At 43.1% G+C, this 19,383-nt stretch overlaps 1 protein-coding gene and 1 pseudogene across 1 annotated transcript; both read left to right on the forward strand.

Annotated features, from left to right (window-relative positions):
• Nucleotides 1-3,799: 3,799 nt before the first annotated feature.
• On the forward strand, nt 3,800-11,413 carry LOC107299537 (zinc finger protein 850-like). Its single transcript, XM_029286797.1, has 4 exons — nt 3,800-3,824; nt 3,950-4,033; nt 4,127-4,603; nt 10,143-11,413. The coding sequence occupies exons 1-4, from the start codon at nt 3,800-3,802 to the stop codon at nt 11,411-11,413; spliced, it is 1,857 nt and encodes a 618-aa protein (XP_029142630.1).
• A 2,799-nt stretch (nt 11,414-14,212) lies between these two features.
• Nucleotides 14,213-15,963, forward strand: LOC107299539 (annotated as a pseudogene).
• Nucleotides 15,964-19,383: the final 3,420 nt, after the last annotated feature.

The following is a 19,383-nucleotide window of genomic DNA, read 5'->3' on the forward strand; positions in this document are numbered from 1 at the left end:
TATCTAATTTTCCCACCAGTTCTTTTTTTTGTTTTTCAGTAATATTTTTCACTAACATTTTGGTTTTATCTTTATTAATTTTCAACCCCGCTACCTCACCATATTTTTCTATTTGTTCTATTAATACAGGTCCTGTCTCTAATGGTTCCTCCAAAATAAATACTAAATCGTCTGCAAATGCTTGTAACTTATACTCTTCTTTCTTAATTTTCATCCCTTTTATGTCATTATTCTGTCTTATACGTCTATTTAATACTTCTAATGTCAGAACAAACAACCGTGGAGATAGAGGGCATCCCTGCCTTGTTCCCTTCATAATGTTGATCTTCTCAGTCATATCTCCATTTATCACTACTTTGGCTGATTGTTTATTATAAATTGTTCTTATTACATTTATAAATTTCTCCCCAAAATCCATAGTCTGTAATTGGCTTATCATGAATTGCCAGTTCACATTGTCAAATGCCTTCTGTGCGTCCAGGAACACCAATGCCATCTGTTTCTCGGGGTGTGTTTCATAATATTCTAATGCATTCAATATAATTCGCATATTGTCTCTAATCTGTCTTTTGGGTAAGAAGCCATTTTGATCCGAATGTATAAATTCATTTAAAAACTTGTTAAGTCTTTCTGCCATTATTGATGCAAATATTTTGTAGTCCACATTCAGTAGAGAAATCGGCCTGTAGTTCTTTATTTTCTGTGCTTCCGTTTCTTCCTTTGGTATCAGAGTAATAAGAGCTTCGGACCACGAATCTGGTATCTTAGCTTCAGAAAGAAGTTCATTATAAAGTTCCAACATTACATTACCTAGTACTTCCTGCAATGTCTTATATAGCTCTGCTGGTAGTCCATCCGATCCTGGTGTTTTACCATTTTTTTGTCTGTTGATTGCTTCTATCAATTCCATCATTGTTATTTCCCCTTCTAATAACTTTTTAAATTTCTCTGGCATTTTAGGTATCTCTGTTTCATCCAAGAATTGTTTTATCCTATCATCTCAAACTGTTTGTTGCTTGTATAAGTTCTCATAATATTCCCAAATTATTTTTTTCTTTTCTTCATTTCGATGTTGTAAAATCCCCTCAGCATCTTCCAATTATTTAATCCATCTCTTCTCTTTCTCCTTTTTAATTTTATATGTCAACCATCTCCCTGGTTTATTTGCATGCTCAAAAAAGGTTTGCTTAGCTGCCTTTATTTTCATTGCCACTTCTTCATTTTCTAGTAAGTTCATTTTATGTTTGTTCAGTTCCATTAAATTTTTAATCTTTTTGTTTTGTGTATCTTTCTGTAATTCTTTCTCAAGTGTCTTATATTCCAGTTCTATTATTTTCTTATGTAATTTTAGATAAAAATTCTCTTGATTTTCATTTGGAGCATAAATCGCTACCAATAATGATTTTTTACAGTTCATAATTACTTCTACCATTAAAATTCGTCCTTCTTCATCTGAATATATCAATTTAGTTTGCATTGCTTTCTGAATATATAATGCCACACCTCTTTTACTCTGGTCCACAAGTGAGGTGTATAATTCTCCCAATTTTGGATATTGTAATAAATTTTTATGTTGTTTCCTAATATGAACTTCTTGTAAACAAATTATGTCCATTTTTAGTTTCCCCAGTTTATTTAGTGTTCTTTTCTTTTTTATGGTCGAGTTTAATCCATTTATATTTATCGAGATTATTTTTATCTCTTCTTCCATGATTATTTATTTAAGGTTTTAGCTGATCTCGTCATTCTCATCACTCTTTGCTCTTTTGCCTCTTTTGCCCTTGCTCCTTCTACCAACGCCCTTTCCTCCTGTTCTTTGCTATACTCACCCTGTTTTTTCTCTATCTGATCTCCTTGATGTCTAATTCCTCTTTCCCCTCTCAGCCTTTCTTCTTCTTGGTGTCCAAAGTAGTGATCATAAAAAAGCTCTGCTTTCTCTAATGTGTCTAGTCTGTGTCTCTGTTCTTGCCAGTTTACCATTACTCCTTCTGGTATTAACCATCTAAAATTTATCCCTTTTTCAATTAAGACTTTTGCCAAAAATTGATACTCCTTTCTCAAGTCTCTCACTCTTCTTGGAATCTGCTTTAATATCACTATCTCTCTTCCTTTATATTTTATTGTGACATTTCTCAGTTTCTGTAATATATCTGCCCTTAGTGCTTTTTTAGTAAACCTTATATGGACCTCTCTGGGAAGCTTATTTCTCGTTGCATATCTAGTATGTATTCTAGATATCTATATCATTAATTATCTTTTCCTTGTTTTCCACCAGTGCTTCTGTTAATATTTCCGCCATCACGTCTGCTAAATTCTCTCCCTTTTCTTCTTCAACATTTTGGAATCTTAAGTAATAATCAGCTCTATCCATCTCTAGAGAGATAATCGTTTTTTCCTGGTTCCTATCTGTTAATGTCAGTCAACTGTCCATCTCCTCTACTCTCTTATCCATTAATTCAATTTTCCCTTCTACTTGTTGCCGTCTTTGTTCACTTTTCCCCATCAATTCTTTGACCTCTTTTAATTCCTCTTCTAATTTACCTAACCCAGCGGTTCTCCACCTATGGGTCGCGACCCCATTTGGGGTCGATCAACCATTTCACGGGGGTTGCCAAGCAAGGCTGTCCGCCATTTTTTTCCCTTTTCCGGCGGGTGCCTTACCTCCCTTGGGCTGGGCCAGCTGGTGGTCGGCCTGCTCCGTCTCTGCTGCTTGCCAGCTACGCCTCGGCCGGCGCAGGGGGTGGAACCACGCATGCACGGTGCTCCCGGGGAGGCAAAGTCCTCGACTTACGACCGGTTGGGTAGTCCTCGACTTACGACCGGTTTAGTCCTCGACTTACGACCGGTTGGGGGGTCGCGGCATTAAAAAGGTTGAGAACCACTGACCTAACCCTTCCTGAGATCAAGGGGGTTGTGTGATAATATTCAGAAAGATAACAGAATTTCCGGTCAAGGGACAGGCCTGGGAGCTCTAGTAACTGCCTGCAGAGCATTTTGGGGAACAGAGACTGGTCTGCACAAGAGCCAGTTTATTGATTGGGCTGCAGAGGCTTCAGTTGTTGGACTAAAATGGCGCATGGAGAGTTTGTGTTTAGATGAATTGTGTTTCAAAATTGGAGGGGCTGTCACATAGAAGAGGGGATTGACCTGTGCGCCAAAGTGTCGGAGAGCAGAACATGAAGTAACAGATGGAGACTAGAATTAGGAGAAAGTTCCTGTCAGTGAGAACAATTAATGAAACAGCTTGCCTCCAGACGTTGTGGGTGTTGAATGATGTAGGTTTCCTACCTAAGCAGGGGATTGGACTAGAAGACCTCCGACGTCCCTTTCAACTTTCATTCTCTTGTGAACCTGATGTTTCTTTGGCAACACTATCAGACTGAAACTGCCACTATTTTTTTCTGGGATTTTAATTTTTTTACAAGCATGGTATTTCCTATTGCTGCCTCATACTTGTATTGACGAGGTTCAACTGTGCTTAAGCCAGCACTTCTGAAAGAATAGCTATGGAAGACCTTTCAGGATGTTCAGTTGTGTAAGTAGTCCTCATTTACCACTTCTTCTCTGGGCCTATGATTATGAAAATGCAGGAAAAGGGAGTTGCCCCAATTCGGATGCTGCCAATTGTTGCGTGTTTATGGTGGCTGCAATATCCCACATTCATGATCCCCATCTGTGACCTTCCCAGCTAGCTTCTTACAAGCAAAATCAATATATTTTTTTCTTTTTTTTTCACATCTGCAAGCATTGTATAAACAATTAAACTTACACTTTTCTTTGAATCTTACAGACAAAGAGGATGGCAACAAGAGCACTCTGGAGAAGTGAGAATAACTTTTGAAAAGGAAAGCAAATCAAGCCAGAAAGCAAAATATTTTCCATTGCCTTACAAATGCTACTAATGTAACAAAATCTTTGGTCACAATATCTCCCTTGTGGTTCATAACAGGACCCACACAGGACAGATGCCCTATAAGTGCTCCCAATGTAGTAAATGCTAACACAGGAGAGAAACCATATGCGTGTCCAGTTTGTGAGAAACGTTTTGCTGTAAATTACTACCTGGTGAAACACCAGATGACTCACACAGGAGAGAAACCTTTTGAATGTTCGGATTGTGGGAAAGGTTTCAGTTGCAGTTCCAAACTGGTGAGACATCAGAGGATTCACACAGGAGAGAAACCCTTTGAATGTCCTCAATGTGGGAAATCTTTCACTCAGAATTATAACCGGATGACACATCAGAGGACTCACACAAGAGAGAAACCCTTTGAATGTCCTCAATGTGGGAAATCTTTCTCTCAGAATTACAGCCCGATGACACATCAGAGGTCTCACACAGGAGAGAAACCCCTTGAATGTCCTGAGTGTGGGAAAGGTTTCAGTTGCAGTTCCAGCCTGGTGATACATCAGAGGACTCACACAGGAGAGAAACCCTTTGAATGTCCTGAGTGTGGGAAATCTTTCAGACACAATTCCAGCCTGGTGATACATCAGAGGACTCACACAGGAGAGAAACCCTTTGAATGTCCTGAGTGTGGGAAATCTTTCAGTTCCCGTTCTAAGCTTGTGATACACCAAAGGATTCACACAGGAGAAAAGGGTTTCTCTCCAGTGTGAGACATCTGGTGTTTCATCAGGTAGTAATTTACAGCAAAACGTTTCTCACAAACTGGAGACTCCTATGGTTTCTCTCCTGTGTGAATTACTTTGCTTGGTAAAGTATTTACCACATTGGGAGCACTTATAGGGCATCTGTCCTGTGTGGGTCCTTTTACGAACCAGAAGGGAGAAATTCTGACCAAAGATTTTGTTACATTAGTCGCATTTGTATGTCTTTTTTCCAGTTTGGATCCTCTTGTATGTAATCACCTATGCTTTTGCAATTCACTGATATGCTGGAGGAAGTGAAAAATGTCATGTAACCTGTGCTTGTGTTACTTTACTATTTCCAGCTTGAAATCTCTTAATTTTCTCTTGCCTTTCGCCTGCTGGGAGAATTGTGTAATTTTCTGAAGGAAATGGAAAATATTTTGATTTCTGGCTGGATTTGCTTTCCTTTTCAAAAATTATTCTCACTTCTCCAGAGTGCTCTTATTGCCATCCTCTTTCTCTACAAGATTCAAAGAAAACTGTAAGTTTAATTGTTTATACAATGCTTGAAGATGTGAAAAACAAGGAAAAAATATACATTACATTTAAAAAGCAAACATGCCACAATGCTAACCTCTTACATTAAGTATGATTCATCGGACAAGGTTTGCCCATGGGAGTCCTCCGCTACAAATAAGGGGAAAAACTACTCTCCACAATCCCTCTGCTGACATCCCAANCCATGGGTCGTTAAAGGGAATTTCACATGACTGTGGCTTGCAATTTGCTGCCGGTATACCCACTGATTTTGCTTGTAAGAAGCTAGCTGGGAAGGTTACAGATGGGGATCATGAATGTGGGATACTGCAGCCACCATAAATGTGCATGAATTGGCAACATCCAAATTGGTGCAATTCCCTTTTCCTGCATTTTCATAATAGGCCCAATGAAGAAGTGGTAAATGAGGACTACTTATACAACTGAACATCCTGAAAGGTCTTCCATAGCTATTCTTTCATAAGTGCTGGCTTAAGCACAGTTGAACCTCGTTAATACAAGTATGGGGCGCCAATAGGAAATACCGTGCTTGTTAGCCATAAATAGAAGTAAAAAAATAAAAATCCACGATAAAATAGTGGCAGTTTCAGTCTGATATTGGTGCCAAGAAAACAGCAGGTCCACAAGAGAATAATGAGAGTTGAAAGGGACCTCGGAGGTCTTCTAGTCCAATCCCCTGCTTAGGTAGGAAACCTGTATCATTCTGGACAAGTGGCTGTCCAATCTCTTCTTAAAAACCTCCAGTGATGAAACACCCACAATGTCTGGAGGCAAGCTGTTTCATTAATTGTTCTCACTGACAGGAACTTTCTCCTAATTCTAGCTTGGATTTCTTTTTTATAAGTCTGCATCTGTTACCTCTTGTTCTGCTCTATGACACTTTGGCACACAGGTCAATCCCCTCTTCTATGTGACAGCCTCTCCAATTTTGAAAGAGTGCCATCATCTAAACACAAACTCTCCGTGCGGCATTTTAGTCCAACAACTGAAGCCTCTGCAGCCCAACCAATAAACTGGCTCTTCTGCAGACCAGTCTCTGTTCCCCCAAATGCCCTGCAGGCAGTTATTAGAGCTCCCAGGCCTGTCCCTAGACTTGAAATTTTGTTTTCTTTCTGAATATTATCACACAACCCCCTTGATGTCTTTCGAAAGCTGTTTGTAAAAAACAGTGGAAAGCTTCTTTTTTAAGATAGGTTATTCAGACCTGGAAACAGCGATTCTCAACCTGTGGTCGCGACCCCTTTTGGGGTCGAACGACCATTTCACAGGGGTCGCCAAAGTCCTGGAGTTTTTCCTCATAGAATCCGTATGAGACGCAGTCTGGCAGTTTTTTGGGGGGTTTTTTCCCCATTTTCATGAGCTGTGCTACTCCCTCTTATTCTATTGGCTTTTCAAAGCCAATAGAATAGACTCTATTCAAGAGAGTCTATTCTATTGATGTTCGAAAGCCAATAGATTCTATTGGCTTTCGAACGCCAATAGAATAGACCCTCTTGAATAGAGTCTAATTCTATTGGCTTTCAAAAGCCAATAGGAATTGTCCAGGCTGTCTGTGCCCTCCTGAGCTCGCCAAAAGTCCCAGTCGGCAAACGTTGTTGCAGGTTGTCTGCAGCTAAGGTGAGCTTTCTGGAAGTTTCCACCCCTTCCTGCTGAGCAACTACTAAATGTAAGTAAAAGAGGGCCAGGGGTGGGAGGGCCGCCCAGGAGCGCCTGGGCCTGCCTGCCGCTGCACCGAACTGGCAGTGGCCAAGGTGAGGCTAGCGGGGCAGCGGCGGGTGCTGGGAGGGTAGCTGGCGCGCGTGGGGCCCGGCGGATGGCTTACCTCCCTTGGGCTGGGCCAGCTGGTGGCCCAGCTGGTGGTCGGCCTGCGCCGTCGCTTGCCATGGCCGCCCAGGAGGGCCTCGACCTGCCTGCCATCGCACCGAACGGCTGCTCCCTTGCTCCAGGCTCGCAGAGCTCAGCTCTCCGCTCCCCACTCCCGATACCGATCGAAGTGGCCACAATGGTGCCGCACACTCAGTAGCCACCCCCGCCCAGCACTCATTGGCCACTACGCGCTGCCTGTCGGGCGCAGCGCGGTCTCATCGGGCCGCAGCGGCGGCTCGAGGCGATCGCCGGCGCCTTGTTGGCTCAGGCTGGCTGCCCGTGATAGGCATCTGATGGTGACTCGGGGTACAGCCGTGGGCGGGGGTGTCTGCTCCCTTGCTCTGGGCTCATTGAGCTCCGGTACCAATCAAACATTCCAACGCCCGCACAGTGGGAAACCGATCTGGGCACTGCAGCAGAAGCCACAAGCTGTGGGGGATCCCTGCCGCCGCCACCAGAGCCGGCTACAACAGAGCGCCAGCCAGTTGCTTCAACCAGGCGCCGGCTGCCTCGAGATGCCCCGCCCATTGGTGACGTTGCCGTGCCATGTCCCATGATGCCAGGGAATCCCCGCCGGAGCCGGCCACAATGGAGCGCCGGCCACCTGCTCTAACCAGGCGCTGGCGGGCAGTCCTAGGGTGCGCCGGAGTCACGCACGCCGCCCGAGAGGCTGCTGTCAGCTGTTTTTCCTGCATGGCATTTCCGGCGGCTGGCTGCATCTTCATCCCGCGATTGGTTGGCTCCCTCATCGTGTCCCTCCCCCACAGAAAGGGCATGGCTCTTCATGCAGGCTTGCCCCTTTGCGGGGCTCCTGATTAACTCTGTGCTCGGGTTCCCCACCCCGAGAAGTGTGACAGGAAGTTCCTTTCCCAGGGAGCCGCGCGATCCCAGCGCTACCATAGGCCCCGCTGGCTGGGAAGGCGTGCCGGAGTCCCGGCTGCCGGGAAGGCGAACGGCTCGCTCTTCTCCCATCGCCTGCTCTGCCTGGCTCGAGCCTGGGTGAAGCAGCGTTGGTACTTCCAAAGGTGGCCACTTCACGGTTGCACAGATAGTCCTTGGCAACTCCCCTCCCCACCTCCAAATCGATTCCCGATCAGAGAGGGAGGGAGGAAGAGAGGGAGAGAAAGAGAAAGTGTGAAAAATGGTCATGTCACTTTTTTCAGTGCCGTTGTAACTTTGAACAGTCACTAAACAAACTGTTGTAAGTCAAGGACAAATTTTACGGGTTGGGGGTCACCACAACATGAGGAACTGTATTAAAGGGTCGCGGCATTAGGAAGGTTGAGAACCACTGCCTTAAAAGAACTAAATATTTAAATTGAAAACGCTGGGAGCCGGGCTGCGCCAAGAGGTGGGGCTGCGTGGCAGGAGGGGGGTCTGTTCCTGTTCACGTGACTGCGACTTGCAGCTTCTTGGCAGCCTCTCCAGGGATTTTGCTTAGGAGAAGCTGGCTGGGAAAATCACAAACGGGGATCCACGAGGGTGGGATGCTGCGACCGTCACGGATGTACAGCGGTTGGCAACGTCCAAACCGATCAGCCCGACTTGCTCCCGGTTTCTCCTCCGACCCGCCCTCGACTCGCCTTCAAGCTGCTGCTTCGACCCTGGGAAGAGCACAAAAGCCTCCATGCACGCCTCCTTCCTCCCCTGAGCGATCCGGAAGAGGAAGTTGCTCTGATCTTCTCCTCGCCTCCCATCCTTTCTAGCAATGCAGTACTCGATGGTTGCAACTTCCTCTTCCGGATCGCTCAGGGGAGGAAGGAGGCGTGCGGAGAGCCTTTTGTGCTCTTCCCAGGGTCGAAGCAGCAGCTGGAAGGTGAGTCGAGGGCGGGTCGGAGGAGAAGTCGCAGTCACGTGAAATTGCCTTCCACGACCCAGAGCGACTCGCTTAAGACCTGCAGAGGAACAGCCCCCCTCCTGCCCCGCAGCCCCTCCTCTTGGCGCAGCCCGGCTCCCACCATGGGGGCTCCTGGCGTTTCCTGGAAGGTTGAGCACCGCCGTCCCCACGTTCCCCTGTGGCTGCTGGGGAGGATCAGCCTCCCAGTGCCTGGAGGGGAGGGAGGAGAAGAGGACGGGGCAGCTCTGGGCTCAGAGGGAGCGTGGCTGGAGACGAGGGCGGGGACCCTGCTAGGAGGAGGCCAGGGGCGTCTGGAAGGCGGGTGAGGGAGACCCGAGAGGCGTCCAGGTGGGCTTGGCCAATGGGGCCAATGGGGAATTTCATGATTGAATGGATATTTGAAGTTGGATCTCTGGAATGTCTGATGAATCATAATTATTGTAAGAGGTTAGCGTTGTGGTATGTTTGCTTTTTAAATGTAATGTATATTTTTTCCTTTTTTTCACATCTGCAAGCAATGTATAAACAATTAAACTTACACTTTTCTTTGAATCTTGTAGACAAAGAGGATGGCAATAAGAGCACTCTGGAGAAGTGAGAATAACTTTTGAAAAGGAAAGCAAATCAAGCCAGAAATCAAAATATTTTCCATTGTCTTCAGAAAATTACACAATTCTCCCAGCAGGCGAAAGGCAAGAGAAAATTAAGAAGAAATTTCAAGCTGGAAATAGTAGAGTATGCAGAACAGAAGAATACATTATATGACAAGGTGAAGGGGATCATTTTTCCGTTCAGAAAAAGGGGGAAGTATCTGGAAGTCAGTGGGGAAGAAAAGGTCAATTGGATACTCAAATAGGGCAGACAGTAATGCAGAACTCCAATGGGAGGAAGAAAACAGTAGGTGAAATCAAAGCACCACTAAACAAGGGACCACACACATTTTTTACTTCCTCCAGAATATCAGTGGTGGAAAAGGTCCACAGATGTCACTATTGTGGTATAAAGCACAAATTGCAAAAGCATAGGTGATTACATACAAGAGGATCCAAACTGGGAAAAAGGCATACAAATGCTACTAATGTAACAAAATCTTTGGTCAGAATATATCCCTTCTGGTTTATAAAAGGACCCACACAGGACAGATGCCCTATAAGTACTCCCAGTATAGTAAATGCTTTACCAAGCAAAGTAATTCACACAGGAGAGAAACCATATGCGTGTCCAGTTTGTGAGAAACGTTTCGCTGTAAATTACTACCTGGTGAAACACCAGATGTCTCACACCGGAGAGAAACCCTTTGAATGTTCGGATTGTGGGAAATCTTTCACTCGGAATTCCAGCCTGGTGATACACCAGAAAACTCACACCAGAGAGAAACACTTTGAATGTCCTGAATGTGGGAAAAGTTTCACTCACAGTTCCAAACTGGTAGTACACCAGAGGACTCACACAGGAGAGAAACCCTTTGAATGTTCGGATTGTGGGAAATGTTTCAATCAGAATTCCCACCTGGTGACACATCAGAGGATTCACACAGGAGAGAAACCCTTTGAATGTCCTGATTGTGGGAAAGGTTTCAAGAAAGGTTGTCACCTGGTCAACCACCAGAGGATTCACACAGGAGAGAAACCCTTTGAATGTCCTGATTGTGGGAAAGGTTTCAAGAAAGGTTGTCACCTGGTAAACCATCAGAGGATTCACATAGGAGAGAAACCGTATGAGTGTCCACTTTGTGGGAAAAGTTTCATTGTATATTCCCACCTGGTGAGACACCAGATGACTCACACAGGAGAGAAACCATTTCAGTGTCCACAGTGTGGGAAAAGTTTCAGTCAGAATTCCAGCCTGGTGAACCACCAGAGGACTCACACAGGAGAGAAACCCTTTGAATGTCCTGATTGTGGGAAACGTTTCAGTCAGAATTCCCACCTGGTGAAACATCAGAGGACTCATACAGGAGAGAAACCCTTTGAATGTCCTGATTGTGGGAAACGTTTCAGTCAGAATTCCCACCTGGTAAACCACCAGAGGATTCACACAGGAGAGAAACCCTTTGAATGTCCTATTTATGGGAAACATTTTACTCAAACTTTCAGTCTTCTGACACACCAGAGAACTCACACAGGTGAGAAACACTTTGAATGTCCTGAATGTGGGAAAAGTTTCAGTCAGAATTCCAATCTGGTGATACACCAGAGGACTCACACAGGAGAGAAACCATATAAGTGTCCACTTTGTGGGAAAAGTTTTATTGTAAATTCCCACCTGGTGAGACACCAGAGAACTCACACAGGCGAGAAACCCTTTGAATGTCCTGAATGTGGGAAAAGTTTCAGTCAGAATTCCAACCTGGTGATACACCATAGGACTCACACAGGAGAGAAACCCTTTGAATGTCCTGAATGTGGGAAAAGGTTCACTAAGAATTCCCTCCTGGTGAGACATCAGAGGACTCACACAGGAGAGAAACTGCATGAGTGTCGAGAGTGTGGGAAAAGTTTCTGTTACACTTCTCTGCTTGTAAAACACCAGAGGACGCATGCAGGAGAAAAACCGTAAAAGTATCCAGATTTTGGAAAAGATTTCAGTATTAGGTCTAACCTTATACATCATGTATCATACAGGGGAGAAACATTTGAAATGTCCAATCTCTGAACAATTCTTCAGGTGTAAATCATCTCTTATTGCACACAAGGAAGTGCACATGAAGCAAACAATGATGAGTTTAGAGACATCTTGAATTTCATTTGTGATTTCTCAGTGGTAAGTATGGGTTGCAATCTATCTCAGCACTAGCATAAACATGTTCAGGAACTCTGATTCCTGTTACATAAATCAGGTGTGACAGTGCCTGAGGCAGATAAAAGGAAGCTGGTGGAGGAGGTAGGGAAACATTGCCCCTGGTATCCTGAGCACGGGGCGTTCCGTTTACAGGATTGGGTAAAGACAGCGCATACTTTACATCTTGAACCCCGGGCTCCAGTACAGATATTACATCGATGGTATCAGTGCCGTCAAGCAGTGGAAAAATTTGGCTCTGATGCTTTGGCAGGGCAACAATTAACTACAAGCCCCCTGCCTGATTATGACCAGATAAAAATTGTCACCCCAAAAGCATCTCCAATTGGATCTTCAGCTCCTTCTGAAGAGGCTAATTCTTTTGCCTCCTTACGGCCATCGTACACCCCCATAAGGAAAATATTAGAGGAACAATTAGAAAAAAAAAGGGGGGGGGAATATAGAAGAAATTGCTGATATGCTTTCTGTTTGTCCAGTACACGCCACGGGACAAGTAAATCAGAATAGAGCTCAAATAGTGGAATATCGCCCTTTGTCCTATGCAATTTTAACAGAACTTAGAAAAGGAATTAGAGTACTGGGAAGTACTTATGTGCAGGGAATGTTGGAAGCCACTATGAGAAATCATATCTTAGTACCTGAAGATTGGAAAACTACCTTTCGCATGTTGCTTACTCCAGCGCAATATGTAGTTTGGGACAGCGAGTTTAAACATCAATGTGCTGTGCATGCTCTTAACTCGGGGGGGGGGGTCATTATTCCTGATCAATTGTATGGTTCTGGTCCCTTTGCCCCAGTTGATGCACGGGTTGTTCTACCGGCTGCCACTTTACAGATTTCTTCTGAATGTGCCAGTATAGAGCCTTCGGAAAAGTGCCTGTTTCTGGCAAGCCTCATCAAGCCTTCTCTAATATCAGGCAGAAGGCTACTGAGCCGTATCCTGATTTTATTAATAGACTACAGGATGCTTTACGGCGGCAGATAGACAATCCTGAAGCTCAGCAGGAGTTGCTGATGAGGTTGGCAAAAGACAACACTACTTCTGAATGTCAAAGGGCAATTATCGGTTTGGGAAAAAATCCTGAATTGGCAGATATGATTAGAGCATGTCAAGATATAGGAACTGCCTCTTATCAAACCAATTTATTGGCAGCTGCTTTGTCACAAGGCAGCAAGCCTCAAGGAAAGTGTTACAACTGTGGCTGCAGTATCCAACATTCATGATCCCCATCTGTGACCTTCCCAGCTAGCTTCTTACAAACAAAATCAATGGGTATACCGGCAGGAAATTGCAAGCCACAGTCATGTGAAATTGCCTTTAAAAACCCATGGTGATTTGCTTAGCAAGTCCAGAGGAACAGATATAAGTTGGCATTATCATGCTTAATGATCGGGCCGCTTAATGACACAGATGCCAGTCCCAATGGCAGTCATTGTGTGAGGAGTACCTCAATTGGGATGTCAGCAGAGGGATTGTGGAGAGTAGTTTTTGCCCTTATTTGTAGCCGAGGACTCCCATGGTCAGATCTTGCAGAGTCATCAGGCATCATTTCATCAGTTAAAGTCCCCACACCTCTAGAAATTAGCTCAGAAGGTTTGACAGTAATGTTTTTTTCTTTTTCAGGCTGAAAACATGAATTTTCCACATAGATATAATTATAGGTATGTGTATTTATATTACTCTTTCCATATATCTGCAATTGTATAATCTATACCACAGACTTCCAGATATATTTTATGATAACCCATAGCAGCGCTTAGTTTATGGTTGATGCAAGTCAAGGGAATTTCATGATTGAACGGATATTTAAAGTTGGATCTCTGGAATGTCCGATGAATCATAATTATTGTAAGAGGTTAGCGTTGTGGCATGTTTGCTTTTTAAATGTAATGTATATTTTTTCCTTTTTTTCACATCTGCAAGCATTGTATATAAACAATTGAACTTACACTTTTCTTTGAATCTTGTAGACAAAGAGGATGGCAATAAGAGCACTCTGGAGAAGTGAGAATATCTTTTGAAAAGGAAAGCAAATCAAGCCAGAAATCCAAATATTTTCCATTTCCTTCAGAAAATTACACAATTGTCCCATCCGAGCAGGCGAAAGGCAAGAGAAAATCAAGAAGAGATTTCAAGCTGCAAAAAGTAGAGTATGCGGAACAGAAGAATACGTTACATGACAAGGTGGAGGGGATCATTTTTCCGTCCAAAAAAAGAGGGAAATATCTGGAAGTCAGTGGGGAAGAAAAGGTCAATTGGATACTCAAATAGGGCAGACAGCAATGCAGAACTCCCAATGGGAGGAAGAAAACAGTAGGTGAAATCAAAGCACCACTAAACAAGGGACCACACACATTTTTTACTTCCTCCAGAATATCAGTGGTGGAAAAGGTCCACAGATGTCACTATTGTGGTATAAAGCACAGATTGCAAAAGCATAGGTGATTACATACAAGAGGATCCAAACTGGAAAAAAGGCATACAAATGCTACTAATGTAACAAAATATTTGGTCAGAATATCTCCCTTCTGGTTCATAAAAGGATCCACACAGGACAGATGCCCTATAAATGCTCCCAATCTGGTAACTGCTTTACCAAGCAAAGTAATTCACACAGGAGAGAAACCATAGGAGTGTCCAGTTTGTGAAAAAAGTTTCGCTGTAAATTACTACCTGGTGAAACACCAGATGTCTCACACCGGAGAGAAACCCTTTGAATGTCCTGAGTGTGGGAAAGGTTTCAGTTGCAGTTCCAAACTGGTGGTACACCAGAGGACTCACACAGGAGAGAAACCCTTTGAATGTCCTGATTGTGGGAAAAGTTTCAATCAGAATTCCAACCTGGTGGTACACCAGAGGACTCACACAGGAGAGAAACCCTTTGAATGTCCTGATTGTGGGAAAAGTTTCAATCAGAATTCCAACCTGGTGATACACCAGAGGACTCACACAGGAGAGAAACCCTTTGAATGTCCTGATTGTGGGAAAGGTTTCAAGAAAGGTTGTCACCTGGTAAACCACCAGAGGATTCACATAGGAGAGAAACCGTATGAGTGTCCACTGTGTGGGGAAAGTTTCATTGTATATTCCCACCTGGTGAGACACCAGAGGACTCACACAGGAGAGAAACCATTTGAGTGTCCACAGTGTGGGAAAAGTTTCAGTGAGAATTCCAGCCTGGTGAACCACCAGAGGACTCACATGGGAGAAAAACCCTTTGAATGTTCGGATTGTGGGAAATCTTTCATACACAATTGCAACCTGGTGATACACCAGAGGACTCACACAGGAGAGAAACCTTTTGAATGTCCTGATTGTGGGAAAAGTTTCAGTCAGAATTCCCACCTGGTGACACATCAGAGGACTCACACAGGAGAGAAACCCTTTGAATGTCCTGATTGTGGGAAACGTTTCAGTCAGAATTCCCACCTGGTGACACATCAGAGGACTCACACAGGAGAGAAACCCTTTGAATGTCCTTATTGTGGGAAACGCTTCAGTCAGTATTACAGCCTGGTGATGCACCAGAGGACTCACACAGGAGAGAAACCCTTTGAATGTCCTTATTGTGGGAAACGTTTCAGTCAGTATTCCAGCCTGGTGATCCACCAGAGGATTCACACAGGAGAGAAACCCTTTGAATGTCCTGTTTGTGGGAAACATTTTACTCAACATTTCAGTCTTGTGACACACCAGAGAACTCACACAGGTGAGAAACACTTTGAATGTCCTGAATGTGGGAAAAGTTTCGGTCAGAATTCCAATCTGGTGATACACCAGAGGACTCACACAGGAGAGAAACCATATAAGTGTCCACTTTGTGGGAAATGTTTTATTGTAAATTCCCACCTGGTGAGACACCAGAGAATTCACACAGGTGAGAAACCCTTTGAATGTCCTGAATGTGGGAAAAGTTTCAGTCAGAATTCCAACCTGGTGATACATAAGAGGACTCACACAGGAGAGAAACCCTTTGAATGTCCTGATTGTGGGAAATGTTACAACCACAGTTCCAGCCTGGTGACACCAGATAACTCACACAGGAGAGAAACCCTTTGAATGTCCTGAATGTGGGAAGGGTTTCAGTCAAAATTCCAGCCTGGTGATACACAAGAGGACTCACACAGGAGAGAAACCCTTTGAATGTCCTGATTGTGGGAAAAGTTTCAGTCAGAATTCCCACCTGCTGATACACCAGAGGACTCATACAGGAGAGAAACTTCATGAGTGTTTAGAGTGTGGGAAAAGTTTCGGTTACGCTTTTCTGCTTGTAAAACACCAGAGGACACATACAGGAGAGAAACCTTAACAGTATCCAGATTTTGGAAAGGATTTCAGTATTAGTTCTAACCTTATACATCATGTATCATAGAGAGGAGAAACATTTGAAATGTCCAATCTGTGAACGATTCTTCAGATGTAAATCATCTCTTATTACACACAAGGAAGTGCAGATGAAGCAAACGATGAGTTTAGAGAAATCTTGAATTTCATTTCTGATTTCCCATTTAGAGTATAGGTAAGAAATTGACTACTTCAATTCTGGCCTGATTCTTTTTAGTCAACAGATCTCAGAATTATACCTGTAGGTGGAGAGAAAAATCTGGAAAATGTTCGTTCAGTATAGACTTACTACCTATTTCTGATTATCAGCAGTAGTTTCTGGATGTTTCTGTTTGCAAAAGTTGTGAAATTCCCTGGCTAGTGTAGAGTTAGTCCTTGGGATAAAACTGTAATGGCACCTACCAATTATGGTTGGGAGCCTGCTTTGCTTAACTGTCCCTGTTCCTGATGCAGCCGTTAAATGAATGTGCAAGTCATTCAACAACACTGGCTACCTCACTGTTGGGGGAAACTGTTGGTACTCCTGGTAATCCTCGATTTACAACTGTAATTTAGCCTGNGTGTAGAGTTAGTCCTTGGGATAAAACTGTAATGGCACCTACCAATTATGGTTGGGAGCCTGCTTTGCTTAACTGTCCCTGTTCCTGATGCAGCCGTTAAATGAATGTGCAAGTCATTCAACAACACTGGCTACCTCACTGTTGGGGGAAACTGTTGGTACTCCTGGTAATCCTCGATTTACAACTGTAATTTAGCCTGAAATTACAGTTTTAAATCATGAGGGTCATTAATGGGTCATCACACAATGTGCCTAATTTTATACCTATTTTGTGGCAGCACAGAAGGAAGTGCACATGAGGCAAACATTGATGAGTTTAGAGAAGGCTTGAATTTCATTTCTGATTCCCCATGGGAGTGTAGGTGAGAGATTGGCTACTCGAATTCTGACCTGATTCTTTTTAGTCAACACATTTTAGGATTAGACTTGTAGGTGCGGAGAGAAAAAAATGGAAATTGTTAGCTTGATAAAGGCTAATGACCTGTTTCTAATTATCAGCAGACGTTTCTGGATGTTTCCTTTCATAGAACTTGTGGAATTCCTCAAACAGGGTTTTGTATGGTGTTTTTTGTATATTGATTATGAAAATCCAACATATGGGAGTTTCAGCCTTCTTTGTTGTGCTCCAGATTTTGATCCCCACATTTTCCCAGCCAGCATACCAGTAGTCCTGCTATTGCTTTGCACACCCCGATAGTAGCAATCCCTGTAAATATAACATGTGTTAAAGTAGTTAATTGTACTTCTTCAAGTAAAAAACCTCACTGTCTTCGTATTAACTCACCTACTTTAAACTGCACAGCTTTTGAAGAGACTTCCTTTAATTTTGCCCATGTTTGGCTACCGCCAGGATGGTTTTTTACATGTGGTCAATAAACCTTTAATTATATTCCTGCTGATATTAGTGAAGTGCAGTGTTGCCTCAGCTGGCTGATTCCTGTTTTGCTTTCTAAACAACAATTTCACTCAAACCGTTCTCGGCGTGGGGTCACTCTAGATAGCACTTGTGACTCAGAGACAGCCTTACCTAATAAAGCAGAATATGTAGCGCTGGCTGTGTCTCTAGTGGGTGTTCCAGGACTTGCTGTTCGCGCTCACCTTAATATTAAGGCTGTTGCGTGTAATTTAGCAAAAACAATTAATGTTACTTCTTCAGCTATTTCAGCAATTAACCATGAGCTGCAAGATTTGAGAAAGGCTATCTTACAAAATTGTGCTGCTATTGATTATTTGCTTTTGCGCCAGCATTTAGGTTGTGAAAGTTTTGAAGGAATGTGTTGTTTTAATATTTCAGATGAGTCACGAACCATCCAGCACCAGATCAATATTTTACACAATTTGGCCTCTGATTTGAAAATGGATACTTTGGGATCTTGGTGGGAAAGCCTTTGGGCTTGGTTGCCCACAGGATTATTGGGAAATGTCCTATGTTATTTCATCATTATTTGTGCTATTTTGATTAGTGGATGCTGCTTTGTTCAATGTGTTCCCTCCTTTTGCAACATATGTATTACAGTTTTTCACCCCAAACCCCCTCCCACATTGCCTCAGGGTCAGGTTTTTGCCCTATATAAACAACTGCAAGGATGTTCCTCTCCTGATTATGATCCTTTTACTAACCCCTCTTACGACGATGTTTCGTCTAACAAAACAAAAAAGAGTGAGATGTAGGGATAGAGGTCATGTAAAGTTCATGTGCAGCACTCTGCCTCAGCTCAAATACATGATCTCACCCCGTTCATATCGCCATAATGATTTAGGAAACTACCCCTGGCTGGTACATGATTTCACCTAGTTTACATGATATCTAGTTCACACCAACAGGATGTTGCAGAAAACTGCCCCTTGCTGGTGCCCCTAGCTGATATTCTTAAGGATTGACAAGGAGAATCCACCAATAAAATTCTGTTGCTAAGTTGTTTCTATGTTACATTTTGCTGCTTGGAATAATTGTATAAAAAGCAATAAACACTGCGAAAAGCAGTCAGACATCCTTGCACCCTGAAATGACTGGTCTCTAATTACTTCAGCAGACAATTAACCAGAGTGTTATATGCTCCTGGCTACTTTCCTTTATGACCAGAGGCAAGCTCACCTGACCAATAAGCAGCCAAGGCACAGTGAAGGCCTTTTATTTCATTTATTGCTATAAGCGAGGAGAGAAGCTATCAAAGCTTGGTTCTCTCCAAAGTTCCAATCCAAACTATTCCTTCTTTATACAACCCTGTCCCGGACGCCACATCCCTCCTCATTCCCCTTTGTAGTTTCTTTGCTAAGCTTGTTTGTCTATTTCAGTAAGTTTCCATTGTAGAGCATATTCTATTTTAAATTTTTCTTTCAATATTAAATTTTGAAGACCTTTCATTCACTTCTATCAAAAGGAACAGCTTGCCTTCAGAAATCATGGGTGCTCTTATATAAGTTTTATTTATATGCTACCGCTTTTGTAAGCTTAATATTTTTATCCCAAAGTTTATACCAGTCTTCCAAATCTATAGAATATACAGAGTTCTTTGCCCATACTATAATTGTTTCTTTCATTTGTTCTTCTTCCATCTTCCAGTTTAAAAGAAATTTATAGAGTTTCTTAATCAAACTCTCATCTGTTTTTAACAAAATGTTATCTAATTTATTTATTTTATTTATTGAATTTATATCCCGCCCTTCTCCTTGCGGACTCAGGGCGGCTGACAATCAGTTAAAAAATACATCAATAACAATTACAAAATTAAAATTAGTTAAAAAGAAATATTTAAATGTTGTCTAATTAAAATATGATTAAAAACCCCTCTAAAAATTGCCCTAGGCCAGTCCCGCTTGTTGGAA

Source organism: Protobothrops mucrosquamatus, unplaced genomic scaffold (genome assembly GCF_001527695.2).
Source record: "Protobothrops mucrosquamatus isolate PMUCROS unplaced genomic scaffold, P.Mucros_1.0 scaffold5079, whole genome shotgun sequence".
Lineage (NCBI taxonomy): Eukaryota > Metazoa > Chordata > Lepidosauria > Squamata > Viperidae > Protobothrops > Protobothrops mucrosquamatus.

What these genes read in the sequence shown, in the direction of transcription:
- LOC107299537 (XM_029286797.1), top strand. Translation starts at nt 3,800, where the DNA reads ATGGCAACAAGAGCACTCTGGAGAA. An exon ending in AACAAGAGCACTCTGGAGAA is followed by an intron (nt 3,825 to 3,949) that starts GTGAGAATAACT and finishes GGTTCATAACAG; the next exon opens with GACCCACACAGGACAGATGC. An exon ending in ACCATATGCGTGTCCAGTTT is followed by an intron (nt 4,034 to 4,126) that starts GTGAGAAACGTT and finishes ATTGTGGGAAAG; the next exon opens with GTTTCAGTTGCAGTTCCAAA.